The sequence below is a fragment of the Rhipicephalus microplus genome, unplaced genomic scaffold (genome assembly GCF_043290135.1).
Source record: "Rhipicephalus microplus isolate Deutch F79 unplaced genomic scaffold, USDA_Rmic scaffold_34, whole genome shotgun sequence".
Lineage (NCBI taxonomy): Eukaryota > Metazoa > Arthropoda > Arachnida > Ixodida > Ixodidae > Rhipicephalus > Rhipicephalus microplus.
In genome coordinates, this window is record NW_027464607.1 from 1,331,749 (window position 1) to 1,348,397 (window position 16,649).

General features: G+C 44.4%; 2 protein-coding genes across 2 annotated transcripts; one reads left to right on the plus strand and one right to left on the minus strand.

The window, feature by feature from the left end:
* The first annotated feature begins 390 nt into the window (after nucleotides 1–390).
* Nucleotides 391–4,373, plus strand: LOC142786839 (uncharacterized). Its single transcript, XM_075884526.1, has 8 exons — nucleotides 391–991; nucleotides 1,909–2,038; nucleotides 2,168–2,246; nucleotides 2,800–2,859; nucleotides 2,935–2,994; nucleotides 3,059–3,163; nucleotides 3,219–3,332; nucleotides 3,629–4,373. Exons 4-8 carry the CDS (start codon nucleotides 2,835–2,837, stop codon nucleotides 3,928–3,930), a joined length of 606 nt encoding a protein of 201 aa, XP_075740641.1. The 5' UTR covers nucleotides 391–991; nucleotides 1,909–2,038; nucleotides 2,168–2,246; nucleotides 2,800–2,834; the 3' UTR covers nucleotides 3,931–4,373.
* Nucleotides 4,374–9,996: 5,623 nt separating this feature from the next.
* LOC119165921 (uncharacterized) lies at nucleotides 9,997–11,924 on the minus strand. Its single transcript, XM_037417910.2, has 2 exons — nucleotides 11,112–11,924; nucleotides 9,997–10,943 (listed from the first exon to the last, which is right to left on the minus strand). The coding sequence occupies exons 1-2, from the start codon at nucleotides 11,819–11,821 to the stop codon at nucleotides 10,457–10,459; spliced, it is 1,197 nt and encodes a 398-aa protein (XP_037273807.2). The 5' UTR covers nucleotides 11,822–11,924; the 3' UTR covers nucleotides 9,997–10,456.
* Nucleotides 11,925–16,649: the final 4,725 nt, after the last annotated feature.

Sequence of the window (16,649 nt, forward strand, 5' to 3'; positions counted from 1 at the left end):
TAAATTGTCCACGCTTTCGTGGTGCGGTTCGGGGGGCCGATACTTCGGCCCTTGGAATTAGCCCGGCGATCGCCTCCCTAATTAACGGGACCTGTGTGTGACAGCGTGCACGTACAAGCGGGAAAAAATAACGCGGTTAGAGCGAATGTGTCCATTTATTTGGTCACTTTGTCGTGAAGTCAGACGAACAGCTATCGAATAGCCACCGACGCTCATTTGTTCCGGTCATTAACTCAGTTCACACTGGATTCTCTACGGAATACCTTTTTTTTCATCCAAAGGACCGAAGTGTACCAGTAAGTGCACAGTGTGGCGTTTAAACTGCTCACTTTTTACCGCGTGCGCGCCGTTTGGCCCATGCACAGCCCTACTGCGCTTAAGAAAAATAGTTCACCAAAGCATCCAGATAGGCAATTTTCAGGAGCCCACAAACTGAAAGGGCTGTAAAGAACTTACGTAATAGTACAAAATTAATCAAAAATGTTGCAATTCATTTTGCTCTAAGTCAGTGTACACGCATGCACCGTTTATGCTCGCTTTCACATTCCACCGCGTGTTACGCGTATGACTGCGCTCCGTGTTCACATCGTCTACACGTTGGATAGATGTCGCGGCTGTCACAGCCGTGCCATAGAGAAAGGAAAAGACAAGAGAGGACATTCCGCGAAACCTGGCCTCAGGAAGTGCGTCACGCCTGCGTAAGGAACTAGTGCTCTCACCAAACGTCAGAGGACGCAAGCGCAAAAAAAAACAGTTATAATCAATGCAACAGAATTGTTTTTACAAAATAATAATTATACGCCCAAATTTGGTATGTTTTTTATACATAAAAACAATTTATTCAACACACCTTACGCGATTATTTTTCTTCAGCCGTACTGTCATAAACACCATCCACCCAGCGACAAGCCCATGCATGACTGACAGCGGGAAGCTTTCGTCGCTTTCGTCAACGTCGGCTGCGTCGGCGTTTTCGTGCGTGAGATAACAGGTGAGGCACGTTTTCAAGCGAAGCTTGTTGAATGACATGTTGTTGGGCTTGTTGGGTCATTTTTTTAGAAAACGGTTACACCTGCGCGAATAAGACACCATGCAACAATCATAGAAAGATGCACACACACACGTTGCGCTTCGTGTGTGCGAGTTTGTTTCTTACGTGGCGTCTCATTCACGCAGTTGTCCTTTTTCTGAAGCTTGTAAGGACGGGGAGGTTCGCTAAAAAGAAAGTTTGCGGCTCTATGCGGCGGCTAGACGGGAACATTGTGCAACGTATGCAGTATAGCAAAGGCGGCACGGCGTCAAGCCGAGGCGACGCGTGCTGCGTCTGCCACGGACGCGAGCGTCTGTGCGCTGAGCATAGCTTGGCAGCTAGGTCATAGGCTCGGTGGCTCGGTGCAAAATATTGAGAAGCGTTCGCTGGGCCTCGCATGCTTCACGACGCGTTTCCCGAAGGCTCGGAACCCGAATAATTCTTGGTGTGCCGGAGGCAAATCTGAACTAGCCAAGTGGCCATCATCTTCGTTTCTTCGCTAGCCTTGTGCCACTAGTGCAAGCTGCCCACAAATTTTTTTGACGTTTCCAATATAATTTTACCGCACGAATTTCAACTACGATTTTTGTTCCCAATTTACTGCTGATACTGCGTACGCACGAAGGTGTTCTAAAGTTCCCAGGCCGCGATACCATTGCATTACAAGGGATAGCGGCCTGGAAACTTCTGAAGATCTTTGTACGTGGTCTTGACGTCTATCTTTGTAAGTCAGAGTTTTATGGGTCAGAGATATATCACTGGTTTTGTATTGTGCATCGATTAGCTAATCATTCAAAGGGGTTTGCTGGTACACTTATGACGTGCACATATCTTTTTCGTAATTTGACAGCGAAGCATTCACTTACTAACATTTTCAGACCGCGCTGATGCCATGCCGTGCGGTGGTCCAAGCTACGGCAGCTACTGCTGTGTATCGTGGTGCTTCAACAATGGCAGAACCCACAAGAAGCCTGGGACGAGTTTCTTCCGCATACCACGGGACGGCAGGTGTGTTAAAGCTTTTGTATGGTTTGCATGTCTTTAGGCTTACTGTTCGTACTTGCTCAATGAGGGTAACAATAAAAAATCACTATTCAAGCACTTCCCCTTTCAAATGATAGTTCATTGCCAATGCAGGATGAAAGCATGGATGCAGTATGCTGGACGCGATGATCTCCTTAGTAAGCTGGCCAGCCTATTGTACGCAACGTACAGGGTTTGTAGCGACCATTTTACTACTCAAAGTTTCATGGACCCTGGGCACACAAGGCTTACAAGAATGGCTGTTCCCAGTGTGCAACCTGCTGCACCATGTCAGTGATTGACTGAAACTCAAATATGTGCAATAGCAGCCACTTGTATTGAATCAGTGGCGACAGTTAACCGCGAAGATCTTTGTAGCCGATGGAGAAACCTCACTATAGAAGTAACACTTGGAAAGTCTTAAATTTTGTGAATTGTGGGCTATTACCTTCCTAACAGCAGCTTTACATTTCTGTCGTTTTTTGATGCTCTGGACCTGCGCAACTTGTTTTGAAAGACTTTAAGAACTATTTCACGCTATCTTCAAGCCTGAGTGCACATATACGTATACCTTTCATCAGTGAAAGCTGGCACTGTTGATAATTCCAAAAATCACAAATTACTTGTTTCCTAGTTGGCGCCTTCTCTTTTCTTCCACGTTCGACCAATTTATGCGTTTGAAAGAGCTGTTTAAGTTTCCCCATGCTACAAGCTTTGTAACTTGTACCAACTGCACGTATATGCAGGTTCTCTGAGCATCGCTTCAAGTAGTGACTGTGACATGGCTGCAGAAGCTGCACTGCAAGGTGCGGATGACCTTCAGTTTGTGTTATTTTAAGTCTCTTAATTACTGACACATTGTCGTAATTTCATTTCTTCAGGACCTGCGGTAGAGGCTTCAAAAAGCGGCTCCTACACATTGCGGTGCCCCGATGAGCAGGGTGCGTTCAGTGTCGCGATTTCTGTTTTTTTCCCCCAAATTGACTGTTGACCAAACCTCTGCAGGTGGCAACTCCCTTGTAGCTGGTGAAAGAAATTCTGCTGACTTCATCTTGCCGGAGAAAACCTTAACCAGTCGTTCAGCTGTCACAAAAGGAACTTGTGTGACCGGTAAGTTGTATGTTCACTTCAACACCAGAGTGAATTGATATAGAGACTTCCGCAGGCCGCTCACAAGATTGTTCCGACAGCACTGTCCGAGACACTGAACAAGCTTCACAAGACCCTCCAGAAGACGTCTCCGCCAACAGCTCTACGTCTGAGTGCCCTAGAGAAAATGGTGACTATGCTTTTATTGCAGCTGCTTTTAATGTGTTATTTTATGTTTAGGACATTCTGAGGAAACTATTCTCAAAAGGACACTACGTGTGCACTTACAAAATGTAAGGGTGGGCTCTCAGTGATTTTCATTTTTTTTGTGCATTGTCAACATTGTGAATGGTTTGTTTTTAGGTAGTGGAATCGAAAACTTTGCACCACAGAAAGTTGTGCACCTTGGGTCTGAAAGAGCGAGGAAAGTGCTCGTATGGGATTAGTTGTTCTTCGCTTTTACATCCATTTTTTTGTTTATTGCAGTGCGTTCCTGTGTGCCAGCGACAATGTCTCCATCAATGAAGTACAAGCAAACCATTAAACATCTGCAAGCCAAAGTAGCAGCACAGCAGAAAACTATCAAAAGACTGCGGAGACAGCCTCACCAAGCACCGTCATCGACTTCAAAGGTCCTTGGAGTTATCCGACCACACGTCCCCGAGGAGGTTTTTAAACTTCTTTCTGCACATGTTCGCTTGAGGCCCAAACGCAAGGGCAAGCGGTTTCCCGTGTGGTTCAAGAAATTCGCTCTTTACTTAAACTTCCGAGGTCCGCGAGCATACTGATTTCTGGCTCCATATTTTTCTTTGCCCTCCCGGCGTTCATTAAGGAGGTGGCTAGCTTATGTAAAGATGACTCCAGGCATAATTCCAGGAATCCTTTCTTCCATTGCAACAAATACGCAAGCTTGGAATGAACGGGACCGAGTGTGCGCTTTAGTTTTCGACGAAATAGCACTCAAAAAGAATTTGTACTATCATGCTGCAAGAGACGTTGTCCAGGGTTTTACAGATGGTGGCACTCATCGCACTTCAACCATCGCTGATCGAGCACTGGTTTTTCTTCTTGTTGGTGTTTCGAGAAAGTGGGTTCAACCGGTTGCTTTTACTATAGGGCACACATCAACACCATCATCTGTTATGCATAACTTGCTGGTGTCACTCATTTTGGAGCTTAGGAGCATTAATATTGCAGTGAAAGCAGTTATTTGTGATATAACTATCATTTAAAGTGCACGAAAAACAGACATAAAGAGAGGACAAGCGCTTGTCCTCTCTTTATGTCTGTTTTTCGTGCGCTTTAAATGATAGTTATACCATGCATATCCAACTAGCCCAACTTTCGATTCTGTTGCAGTTATTTGTGATCAGGGCAGTTCAAATGTAAGTCTCGCTAACCAACTAAGAGTCACTGTAGCAAAGCCTTTTTTTGAAGTTAATGGTGAGCGGGTGTATTACATTTTTGATGTTCCGCATTTAATTAAAACAACGCACTATAATGTCCAAGCACACAAGTTATACATTGGGGATGACATCGCTAACTGGTCGCACATTGTAAGCCTTTACCAATCCTCACATGAGTTGCGGTTGCGATTGGCTCCAAAGTTGACTGAACGGCACGTTCATCAGAAACCTTTTTCTAATATGAAGGTCAGCAGAGCAACTCAGGTCCTCAGTGCATCAGTTTCGATTGCTATCACGGCAATGGTGTATGCGAAGGTGCTGCCTGCCTCGGCCATCACTACAGCTCAATTTTGTGATAGTATGGACAGGATTTTCGATGCCTTGAACAGCTCGAGTAAAAAAATAACTTCGCAAAATCTTCGACATGCAATCATGAAAAATGATTCAGAGCTGATTGACTTCCTCCGAGGCCAGCTTCCCTGGATTGCACCATGGCAGTTTGTTGGCAGACGTCAACCACAAACCATCGTAGGTTGGCAAATTACAATTCAAGCGATTTGTCAACTATGGGACGACCTCTCCAAAAATTACAATTTTGAATACCTGTTAACACGCAGGCTTCAACAGGATCCTCTGGAGAACATATTTGGCCACATTAGGCAAAAACAGGGTTGCAACACCAACCCCAATGTAGCACAATTTATTTGTGGCCTGAAGCACATCTGCATAAGAAAACTCTTCAAGCTGTCACAATACGGAAATGTCGAGGATGATGAATGTGACCTCCTCCAGGAGCAGCTCTCGCCATTCTCCCTCACCAGTGCGTCTCTTGTGGATATGAGGAGTGTGCACAGCCACAGCCTGACGACTTTCCCGCTCTAGACGATCTCTCTGAAATGTATTATTAGTAACGTATATCTGTTCTATATTCTTGCATGGAGTGATACCCGTGCCACACGGGCAGAAAAAATGGCATTTACCCCCGAATGCCTTCAGATTTATTGCCATTCGCGCGGTGCCACACGGGCGAACAAAATGGCATTCATCCGAATGCCATTCGCCACCAACTGCCTTCGCCAGAACTCAGTTGACTGAGAAATGCCTACTCTCGACGACACAGCTCGCGAAGTGCGATTTACCTGAAAGTATATAAAACAAATCATATTGAGCTAAAAATAAAATTTCCCGTCTTTTATTTGCACTAAAGTCTTAAAAAGATGCTTTGAACGTTATACGAAGAAAATAAAGTATTGATAATGAAAGGCTTGTCAATTTTAGCGAAACTTTGGCAAACAAGCATGCAACACTGGTATTTTCATCGCCATCAAGTTCACTTTCTCCGTGACTTTCTCTGCTTTTTTCATCAATTTTCATTCTTTGCTTTCCAATCTTCCGCCAACCCGCACGCGCCATTTCGCTCCGCTTAAACAAAGAAGAAATAAAAGAAGAGATGACGTGTCCCAACGAGCACGCGAGCTGGACAGAAGAGGAGACGATGACTTTGATTACGCTCTGGGAAGAACACCTTTCAGGCCTTCGTGGTCAAAAGCGGAATGCCAAAATTTACTCTGCCATTACGGAAGCGCTGGCCAGGTACGGCATCGTGAGGACACGAGCCCAAGTACATACTAAAATTGAAAATCTGCGAAGCAAGTACAGGTGAGCATTTTGACTTGAATATCATGCCTGTGTACTGCCGAGGAGCTTACGCCGTGCATGTCAATGCTGCCACCAACCAAATGACGATAGTTATAGCGCGAGAACAAAACGACGACACAGAGACAAGGGCACTCCCTGTCTCTGTGTCGTCGTTTTGTTCTCGCGTGATAACTATCGTCATGCCATACCAACTAGCCCAAACTGCCACACTTCTAACCAACCAAATGTTCGCGGAAAACGTCGCGAAAAAGCTCTGCCCCTTACGACCATTTAGGTGTGATTTGGCTAGGTGTCCCACATAAAAACACTTGATATGCCTATTTAGTTGTCAATTTAAACAAATTTGTACCCGCGTTGATTGTATTGCCTTTCCGGGGCAACATTATAGATGAGTTATTAGCTCGTCCTCATGGCCTCTCTCAGGTGCCTTTATTGGCAAGTTCAGTCGGAGATAAAATTTTGAAGCGATGAAAAAAAAAAAAAAACCTTGAAAGACAGGATGTTCCTGAAGCCAACACTTTAACAAACGGACCTGTCCTCAGGAATTAAAATCCTACAGAATACAGGTCCACTTGTGAAAACATTAACTCTAGACATACCTTGTGTACCTAGGATTTTTTATCTTTTAGTGCGACTACCAAGAATGGACTCTGTGTAAATTGGTGCAGTCGTCTTGCCATTGGATACTGTTATCGAATTGGATTATCACACGCAGTATGCACAACAATTCAACCTATTCCACTGTTCAAAGCCTGGTGTCATAAAATGGTGTCATACACAAGCCCAGAGAATCGTTTCGACTTGCTTCTGTCACTACTACTAAGCTTGCACTTTCGTTTATTACAGATTATTCTAAAAAAACAGAACTACAGGTTCTGGTGCGGTCACGTGGTCATTTTATTGGCGAATCCACCAGTTCCTTGGGAGTCTGCCGGTAAATGACGCTACACTTGCTGTTGAAAGCAACTGCGAAAGCCTCTCCGTTTCACAGGTTGGTATCCACCTTATATGTGCCGATGGGTTACTTGGTGAGCCACGACGATTTCAAAAAGCATTGCACAAACGGACATCATCACACACATAAAATTGCAGTGTTTGCATTGCTTTATGTGCGTAAATGTGTATTTGTCTACTGCTTCGTCAGCATGTACATTACCCTGAGCACTGGTGCAAGTTGCAACGAATGGTGTCTCTAATATGTGTCCAGCCTTTGTGACACTACTGTTAATATTTATGTAACTTTTCGCAGATCGTACGCAGTATGGAAACGGGGAATGTATTGAGCGAGCTTGAGCTTCTTGGCAGGGAGGCCGAGATGCAGGTGGTGATACAAGTGCCAGAATCTTCAAGTGCCACCGTTGCCACAAGTACTGCTAATTTAGAGCAAACTGCAGCAACTGGACCGGTGGAGACAGCCGCACCTGCCGTGGAAAGCCTTCCGCAATGCAGGGAATCGTCACCAGCGGAAGCTGGAGCAACTGCGGCACAGCCAGCTGCATCAAAAAAAAAAAAAAGGACACGAGCTGGCCCCAATTCTGCAATCATGGAAATGGTTACAGAGCAAAAGATGTTCAGAGGAATGTGGCAAGAGTGCAAAGCACGAGAAATCGAGCTACAAAATGAAGAGTTGAAGCTTCATAAGGAAGCAGCTAAAAGAGAAGAAAAGCTGATTGATATTCTTCAAAAGTTCCTTGAATAATGAAGGCCTTAAAGAAATATTTATTCAATAAATACTAGGTTGCCTTTGTAATTGTGCATTTCTTAAGCGATACAGTACGAGTATTAGGCAGCACTGATTTCCGTGCAGCCTAATAAAAGAGCCCTGCTACTATGTTTTAATAGTCTCTAAACTTCTGAATCGCAACTTACACGTTACATCACTAAGTGAATGCAAAAAATATCAAAATTGTTGTAGGCAAACGAGTTCTATCGTGCTTAAGAAATCAAAATAAAAGCCGGTGACATAAATTCGCACACCGATTCCTTGCATGTCGCAATAACCTAGAGTCCTCCTACCGTGCTTTTATTGGTGCCTTCACACTTACACTAATGCTGTTACCCTAACATTTGATAGCAAATACCGCTTTGCTGACTGCAGTTTAGTATGCACTTTTCCCACCGAGAAATTAAGATGTCTTGGTGCAGAAACCGAAGGCTTGGCATAAGCTATATACTCTTGGTCTTTTTGTTGACTTCCGCAAAGCATTCGACACCGTGCACCACAGTGTTCTTTTAGAAAAACTTAATAACTACGGTGTCCGTGGCGTTGCCAATAGGTTAATTCAAAATTATTAACAGACCGCTATCAGTATGTCGCTATTAATCAAGAGACATCTCCCCGTGCGAGGGTCAACAAAGGTGTCCCACAAGGATCGATACTTGGTCCTCTGTTGTTTATAGTTTATGTAAATAACTTATGTAGCATTCCGGATTCTCCTAAGTTAATCATGTATGCTGACGACACCAATATATTTTTTGCTGGTTCATCGATCTCTCAACTTGAAAAGTCTGTAAACACATATCTAAAAAAGTTGTCTTCCTGGATTAAACTAAACAAGTTGCGGCTAAACGCGAGTAAAACTAAATATATATTGTTGGCACCCATTAATAAGCCACGGAATATAAGTCTAAGTGTCTCCTTTGAGGGTCAGACTTTAGAACAAGTCAAGGTACAGAAATTCTTGGGTGTGTGGTTCCAGATGTGTGTGTATGTGTCTCCAGATGCTTTCCTTACCTCACTTATAGTATATATTGCGATGTTTTTTTAGGTATTTCATTACTATTTACTGTCCTGTTCTTTCTTTATATTTGTGATGGTTACATGTGTGATCAGAATTTGCAAATTGTATCTGTATATAATGATGTTCTCTAATTGCGGCTAAGTTGTGTATGACATGTTATTTTTAGTTTTTATTTTATTTTATTTTGCCAGACTGTATTTCGGAGCAAAAGCCTCCGTCAGGCTATGCAGCCTTTTGCTTTTGCTTCGTTTTTTTCTGTTGCACGTACAGAAAAATAAATCTCAAATTGAATAAAATTGAATTGAATTGAATTGAAACAAATGCGTTTATGTATGCTTATAGAGAGTTCTCACTGGGCAACACTAAATTGAAGTTGTAATGCACAAATTTGTGCATTTTTATTCCTATAAACAGTATAAAACACGTTTAATAACTCTGAAAACATCACATGATTGTGCAACTCTTTATCAACTCAACTAATCAAACTTTCACTTCTTTACAAGAACTATGACAATGACTAAAAAAAGCCACAAAGTGCAGATTGACAAACGTTTGGCAAGTGAGTCAGAATAAACATACTAAATAAATATGTGTGCAGCAAGCAACCGAACACTGAGGTCATGCACGTGGACTAAATGTGCATCAAACGTGACTAAAAGACGGGAAATGGTTGTATACTAAATGAAAACAAAGGTTCGAGATAAACCATTAAAATATGTACAAGGATTTCAAAAATGCACTCTTCACTACAAAAGACTACAATATTGTAGTAAAGACTACAATATTACAGAGAAATGAAATACAATGCACAGCCACCTGCCAAAATGTGCAGGGGATATAGGTGTCACTTTAAAAAAGCCATTTGAATGGTAAAAGCTTATAGAGTTTGCTGCGTTACTTGTTTCTTTTGAAGCACAATAATGATAAATGACCTTACCTTATAAAATACAAAATTATGAGCAAAAGAATTATGCATGGTATACAAGTTGGTTGAACAGTATTTAGAGCAATTAAAAAAACACCCTCTGACAAAGGCCTAATCTCACACTTTCAACGCTTTTGTGAAGTAAAAAACATGTGCCATAAATAGCAAACAATAAAAACATGGGGTGCTTGGTGATGATTTGAAATCAGTGAAGCAAGTACAGGTGAGCAATGTGCTTGCCGTTATTAAAAAACACTTTAACAGCTGACAAACAGATCAAGTGGTCTAAATTTCCGGAGCCCATCACTACGGCATTCCTCACGATCATATCGTGGTTTTGGGGCATTAAACTCCAGGTATTATTTTGTACCAAACACAAACATACTACAGCTTTGACGCAGTGTATGAAGGCCGTAAATGGTGCATATATTCTTCAAAAACAGTTTCACTGCTGCAGGCACAAGATTACCTCAGCTACCTGAGACTGTGACTGCTGAGTTCTAGCAAAGAAGTATTTCGCTAACGCTTTCCTTACGTCTTCACCGTTTTTGCTAGATGCGTTCGATGTACAAGTTGGCTGCCTCTAAGCAGCATTCCACAATGCTACTTCTTGTTCCCAATGTGGTTCTACGTAATCCTGAAAACCTTCACAGATGTTATGAAGAACACAACATGCCTTAATAACCAGGGTAGTGGTGGCGAGCTTGCACTCCATGCGTTTCATAATGAAACGAAACCTGGCTTTCAAACGGCCAAATGCATTTTCTACAGTCCTTCTGTTCTTTGACAGATTATAGTTGTATGCCCTTTCTTGTGTGTCAGGCTGTGCATTCGCATATGGTTTCTGCAGGTTTGGCGATAGAGCAAATGCCTGGTCACACAGCACTATTGGAGGCACACAAACTCCTTCGATTGTTGCTGTTGGGCGTTCGAAAGATCCGCTTTCAATAACTTTGCAGAGTACGGATAATCCGTACACAAACGAGTCGTGGCACCGCCCTGGGGAGCCGACGTTTGTGTACCTGAAGCGGTACCGGTGGTCCACTAGAGCCAGCAAGATCATGCTATACCTGCAAATATAACAGCAATATTGCAGTCAGTACTGCTAATTATCCAGAAAACTTTCCAGTCACACACCAACATATTTCATTTGAAACACGAGGCATCGACTGTTAATAAATGAATGCACTAAATGTAAAGACAATTTAATGAACGATGAACAGGCCTTCCCAACTTACCAGCCTTTGTAATTGTAGTAGTCCGAAGCATATTTCTTTGGCGGTGACACTGGAAAGTGGCAGCCGTCGAGCGCCCCAACACCTTGTGGGAATCCTGTGACTGCAAAAAATTCCCTCATATGCTCCTCCATGTCGGTTGGCGAAGGCATCTTCACCCAGTCGTCCTCCAGGTTTTTCAGTACGGCCGTACAGAACTCTTTGTAGAGCAAGTTCTCAGTAGAGCGGCCAATCGCGAACAGTTCGGCGATGGTGCGGTCTTCGGCAGCAGAGCACAAGCGGTAGAGTGAGACGGCTACTCTTTTTTCTACTGATATTGCCTCTCTCATTGTTGTGTCCACCCGCTGCATGTCGGTACGACACAACTCCACAATGTAACGGAACGTGGCAGCCGAGACGCGAAAGCACCTTTTGAAGTATGCTTCCCCAAGATTTGGTTGCGTTTCTTCAAACCAGTGCTGACTACGACGGAAACACCACCAAGATCGAGGCGTTGTGCTCAGCAAAGACGCTGCAGCGATCAGCTTGAAATGGTTTGATATTAATTGAAGTTCAATGTCCTGAAGCTGGCGCATAATAACTCGTCTCTGCTCCAAAATTATTCGCTCTTGAGCACGATGCTTTGCACGGAAACACACAAGTGCTGCCGTGAAAAAACGAACTCTGCGAACATCTTCTGAGAGGTGCGACAGGTGCGATGCGACAGACGCCATTTTCTATTTACACTGTGGATCTGACTAGTGTTGGCTTAGGTAGCTACGGTCGGCTGCAATGTTATAAAACAAAGCAAGAAACTAAAACTTAGGACAGCGTAATACGCTTATTTCTACATTTGATGATTATCTGATGTGTATGAAGCTTGTAAATGCTTCCTAATTTTTTATTGCTATTCACTCAATGCTCACTTGGAAGGTGCTGTGATCGACATCATCAAGTCAAATGTCATTCGCTTTGGACGTGTAGCAGCGCCGGCGAAACAAATGTCATTCGGGAACTGAAGGCCTTCGCCACCAAATGTCATTTTCTATGCCCGTGTGGCACGGGTATGAGTGCCACTTGTCAGACTATTTATAAATTACACAAAAACGCACGATTCCTCCAGTTGTCCAACAGGAACTTTATGAAATTCACACCGAAAAATGCTGCTTACAAGAAATAATCGGGCCTAAATACTTACTTGGTTTTGTGAATTTTAATCACAAGTTTCTGCAACGAAGGCATACTTTTGCCAGTCCTACAAGTACTTCACAGAATGTGCAATGAATATTCCGATGAATTGATGCTGTTTTGTTAAGACAAGATTATCCTTCTGTTGGCACCACTGCATATAGTAGAGACGTTTTCGAAGCTTCTAAACATGTTACATTCATCAACATTCTAATTTATGTATTGCTATTTTTACAGGTCAGCTATTTGTTTCTAGAAAATGTCAGCAGTTCTGGATACGCTGTGCACAGAAAGCTCTATCATATTGTACTAATGTGATTACAAATAAGTGTTGCTGGCCCACTGAGAACAATTTTCTATTTAAAAGCCTGTAAATCAGCTGCTGCTTCTACTTGGTGAGCATTCACAGAAAACAAATAAATTGGTTCAAAAGTGTTGTGGCTCGGGCGAGTTGGTTATCCATGAACTTAGCTTCTATTAGCGCGGCACATATGAAAAGGAAAGAGGAAAGAATACAGAGACGTCAAGACAGGTAGGCGCTAAACTTCCAACTGTTTATTTCATGCCCTTGACACCCATCTTATACATGCGTAGAAACACGACTCATCTTGCACGTGGTGACATCCCAAGAAACGTCATTTCCTTATCTGTCAAAGCAATCGAAGGTGAACTCACACACAAGTTTCCCATTTTTTCTATTGCCTCGGCTTCTTTGATCTCACGTGTCAGCTGATTGCGAGACCGGCTGATAACGGTGCAGCTATACAGATCAGGGGCGCACTGCAAGGGGTGTGGGTGCTCCCCTGATCTGTATAGCTGCACCGTTATCAGCCGGTCTCGCAATCAGCTGACACGTGAGATCAAAGAAGCCGAGGCAATAGAAAAAATGGGAAACTTGTGTGTGAGTTCACCTTCGATTGCTTTGACAGATAAGGAAATGACGTTTCTTGGGATGTCACCACGTGCAAGATGAGTCGTGTTTCTACGCATGTATAAGATGGGTGTCAAGGGCATGAAATAAACAGTTGGAAGTTTAGCGCCTACCTGTCTTGACGTCTCTGTATTCTTTCCTCTTTCCTTTTCATATGTGCCGCGCTAATAGAAGCTAAGTTCAAATAAATTGGTTTTGCTTTGCCTTTTATGGGCAACATCCTTATGACTTTTTGTTATGTACACTTCTCGATCCTGTGATATTTTGGCTGCTGTTCTTTAGAAAATGTTTCACTAGAATCAGAATGTTGTACATACTGCATCACTGATGTTTGTTTGAAAACTTGACCTACTAATACAAGTTTATTTTTCAGTTTATATATGCTATTCTTTTGAAAAAAAAAGCCAACTTCTGCCATCTGGAGCAAGATTCAGCATTGAAGCAGTTTCACTGCCACCATATTCACTACCTAAATGTTGTATAATCCTAATTGCTGTTCTATAAACTTGCCGATTTGTGGGAGCCAGAGCATAGAACCAATTTCATCGCTTAAACAGTCAGCTGCACGACTAATCGGCAGGACTGCTCATTAATGAGCATTGAAATAAAATAAAGCATTGCCAACAAAGCTACACGACAAAAATAACCTTCGTAAGTAGAGGCGCATTGACTACCTCAGTAATGCTTATAGATATAAAGGTACGTACATAAAAGAAAAAAAAACAAGGACACTGAACAGTGTTTCTGCGCTGATGTTGCTTCTAAAATGCTATCAGTAAAAAATACATTTTTTTTACGTGAGAGAATATATTGTCACGGGGTCGTGACGTGGCCAAAGACAGGAAACTTCGTGTTGGGATTTAACTGTTTATTTGGGCGAACCTGTGCCCGGTAAAGGGAAAGTCTAATTACAGTAGCAGTCTTGCACAGATAGCAGTCTCGGACTGATAGCGGTGAACACAGCGTCGGCATTCGATCAACAACTGACAAGCGGCGAAGCGCGTCGGCATTTATACCCTTGCCGTCGAATGTTCTAGCGTTATCGCTGGCGGTGGCGTAGGTTCCAGAACAATCTGTACCGTTCGCACAATGGGCGTGATCTTATCGAAATGATCTACTACAGTCCGGAACCTTCTCGAAACCTGCAGGCGCGGTTTGCGCCCAGAATCGTGTGGTGTTTCGGAACGATAACAAAACTTGGGAACTGGAACGTGGCATTGCCCCTCTCTGAAAAAAAAGGCATCGTCCCGATGCTTTAACTAAAGATGAAGGTACAATAATAATGCAAGAAAGTACAATGAATAAATTACAATACAACAATATTACAAAACACACTGTTTCAGTTTATTAACGTGCATGAAACGGTTTGAGGCGCGCGACATGGACGACTTCAGGTCGCGATCGGCGTCGTTGAGAGTTCGTGATGCCGTCAAGGACAACTTCGTAATCAAGTGGGCCGAGACGTCGAACCACCTTGTACGGTCCGAAGTACCGTCGCAGAAGCTTTTCACTTAGTCCACGTCGGCGTATCGGCGTCCACACCCAAACACGTTCACCGGGCTGGTATTCCACGAAGCGTCGTCGAAGGTTGTAACGGTGGCTGTCGGTCGTCTGTTGATTCTTGATACGGAGACGCGCAAGTTGTCGAGCTTCTTCGGCGCGTTGAAGGTACTCGCTCACATCGAGGTTTTCTTCGTCGGTGACGTTGGGTAACATGGCATCGAGCGTCGTTGCCGGGCTCCTTCCGTAGACCAATTTGTATGGAGATATCTGTGTCGTCTCCTGCACCGCCGTGTTGTATGCGAAGGTCACATATGGAAAAATGGCGTCCCACGTCTTGTGTTCGACATCGACGTACATTGACAGCATGTCGGCGATCGTCTTGTTAAGCCGCTCGGTGAGGCCATTGGTCTGTGGGTGGTACGCTGTCGTCCGGCGGTGGTTTGTTTGGCTGTATGCCAAGATCGCTTGAGTTAAGTCGGCAGTGAATGCCGTTCCTCTGTCGGTGATAAGGACCTCCGGGGCGCCGTGACGTAGGATGATATTTTCGACGAAGAACTTAGCTACATCGGATGCACTGCCTTTTGGCAGGGCTTTTGTCTCGGCGTAGCGGGTGAGGTAGTCGGTAGCTACCACGATCCACTTGTTTCCGAAAGCCGACGTCGGGAACGGCCCCAGTAGGTCCATACCAATCTGCTGGAAAGGTCGGCAAGGGGGATTAATTGGCTGCAGAAGTCCCGCTGGCCTATCGGCGGTGTCTTGCGTCGCTGACAGTCCCGGCATGTCCTCACATAACGAGTGACGTCGGTGGTAAGACGTGGCCAGTAGTACGTTTCTTGTATCCTCGCGAGCGTGCGGGAAACACCGAGGTGCCCTGCCGTCGGATCGTCGTGCAGGGCCTGCAAGAATTCTGGTCGCAGAGCTGAAGGCACCACAAGGAGGTACTTAGCTCGAAGCGGTGAAAAGTTTTTCTTTTGTAGAAGACCGTTTCGTAGAAAGAACGACGCAAGTGCGCGCTTGAATACCTTCGGGACTTCGGCGGTCCTGCCTTCGAGGTATTCTATTAGGGCCTTAAGTTCCGGGTCGGCCCACTGTCGTTCAGCGAAGTCGTCGGTAGTTATCGTTCCCAAGAAGTAGTCGTCATCCGGGTCGTCGGGTAGCGGTTGGTCGACAGGCGCACGAGAGAGACAGTCAGCGTCGGAGTGTTTTTTGCCGGACTTGTAAATGACAGTAATGTCATATTCTTGAAGTCTCAGGCTCCACCGTGCGAGGCGACCTGAAGGGTCCTTCAAGGTGGCTAGCCAACACAAGGCGTGGTGGTCGCTCACAACTTTGAAGGGCCTGCCGTAGAGGTAGGGGCGAAATTTCGACGTAGCCCAGATGATGGCGAGGCACTCCTTTTCTGTTGTGGAATAATTTGCTTCTGCTTTGGATAGCGACCGGCTGGCGTAACAAATAACCCTTTCAAGTCCGTCAGCCCTCTGCACAAGAACGGCGCCAAGACCTACGCTGCTTGCGTCAGTATGTATTTCTGTTTCGACAAAATTCGTCGAAATGGGCAAGTAACGGAGGCGTCTGGAGGCGATGTTTAAGCTCCTGGAAAGCGTGTTCCTGTGGCGTTTCCCACTTGAACTCCGCGTCGGCCTTGGTAAGGTTAGTGAGAGGATCGGCGATGCGGGCGAAGTTTTTCACAAACCGCCTATAATAGGCGCACAGGCCCAGAAATCGGCGCACGGCCTTCTTGTCAGTGGGCGGCGGGAAGTCGGCGATGGCGGCTGTTTTCCGTGGATCGGGACGAACTCCAGACTTGCTGATAACGTGCCCCAGAAACAAGAGCACCTCATACGCAAATCTGCACTTTTATGGCTTCAGTGTGAGTCCGGACGTCTTGATGGCATGAAGTACAGCTTCAAGGCGCCGAAGATGCTCGTCGAAACTCGAGG

Coding starts and splice junctions, on each gene's coding strand:
- LOC142786839 (XM_075884526.1), top strand. CDS start 2,835: ATGGCTGCAGAAGCTGCACTGCAAG. Junction 2,860..2,934: donor TGCAGAAGCTGCACTGCAAG/GTGCGGATGACC, acceptor TCATTTCTTCAG/GACCTGCGGTAGAGGCTTCA. Junction 2,995..3,058: donor GCGGTGCCCCGATGAGCAGG/GTGCGTTCAGTG, acceptor AAACCTCTGCAG/GTGGCAACTCCCTTGTAGCT.
- LOC119165921 (XM_037417910.2), bottom strand. CDS start 11,821: ATGGCGTCTGTCGCATCGCACCTGTCGCACCTCTCAGAAGATGTTCGC. Junction 10,944..11,111: donor TACTACAATTACAAAGGCTG/GTAAGTTGGGAA, acceptor TTATATTTGCAG/GTATAGCATGATCTTGCTGG.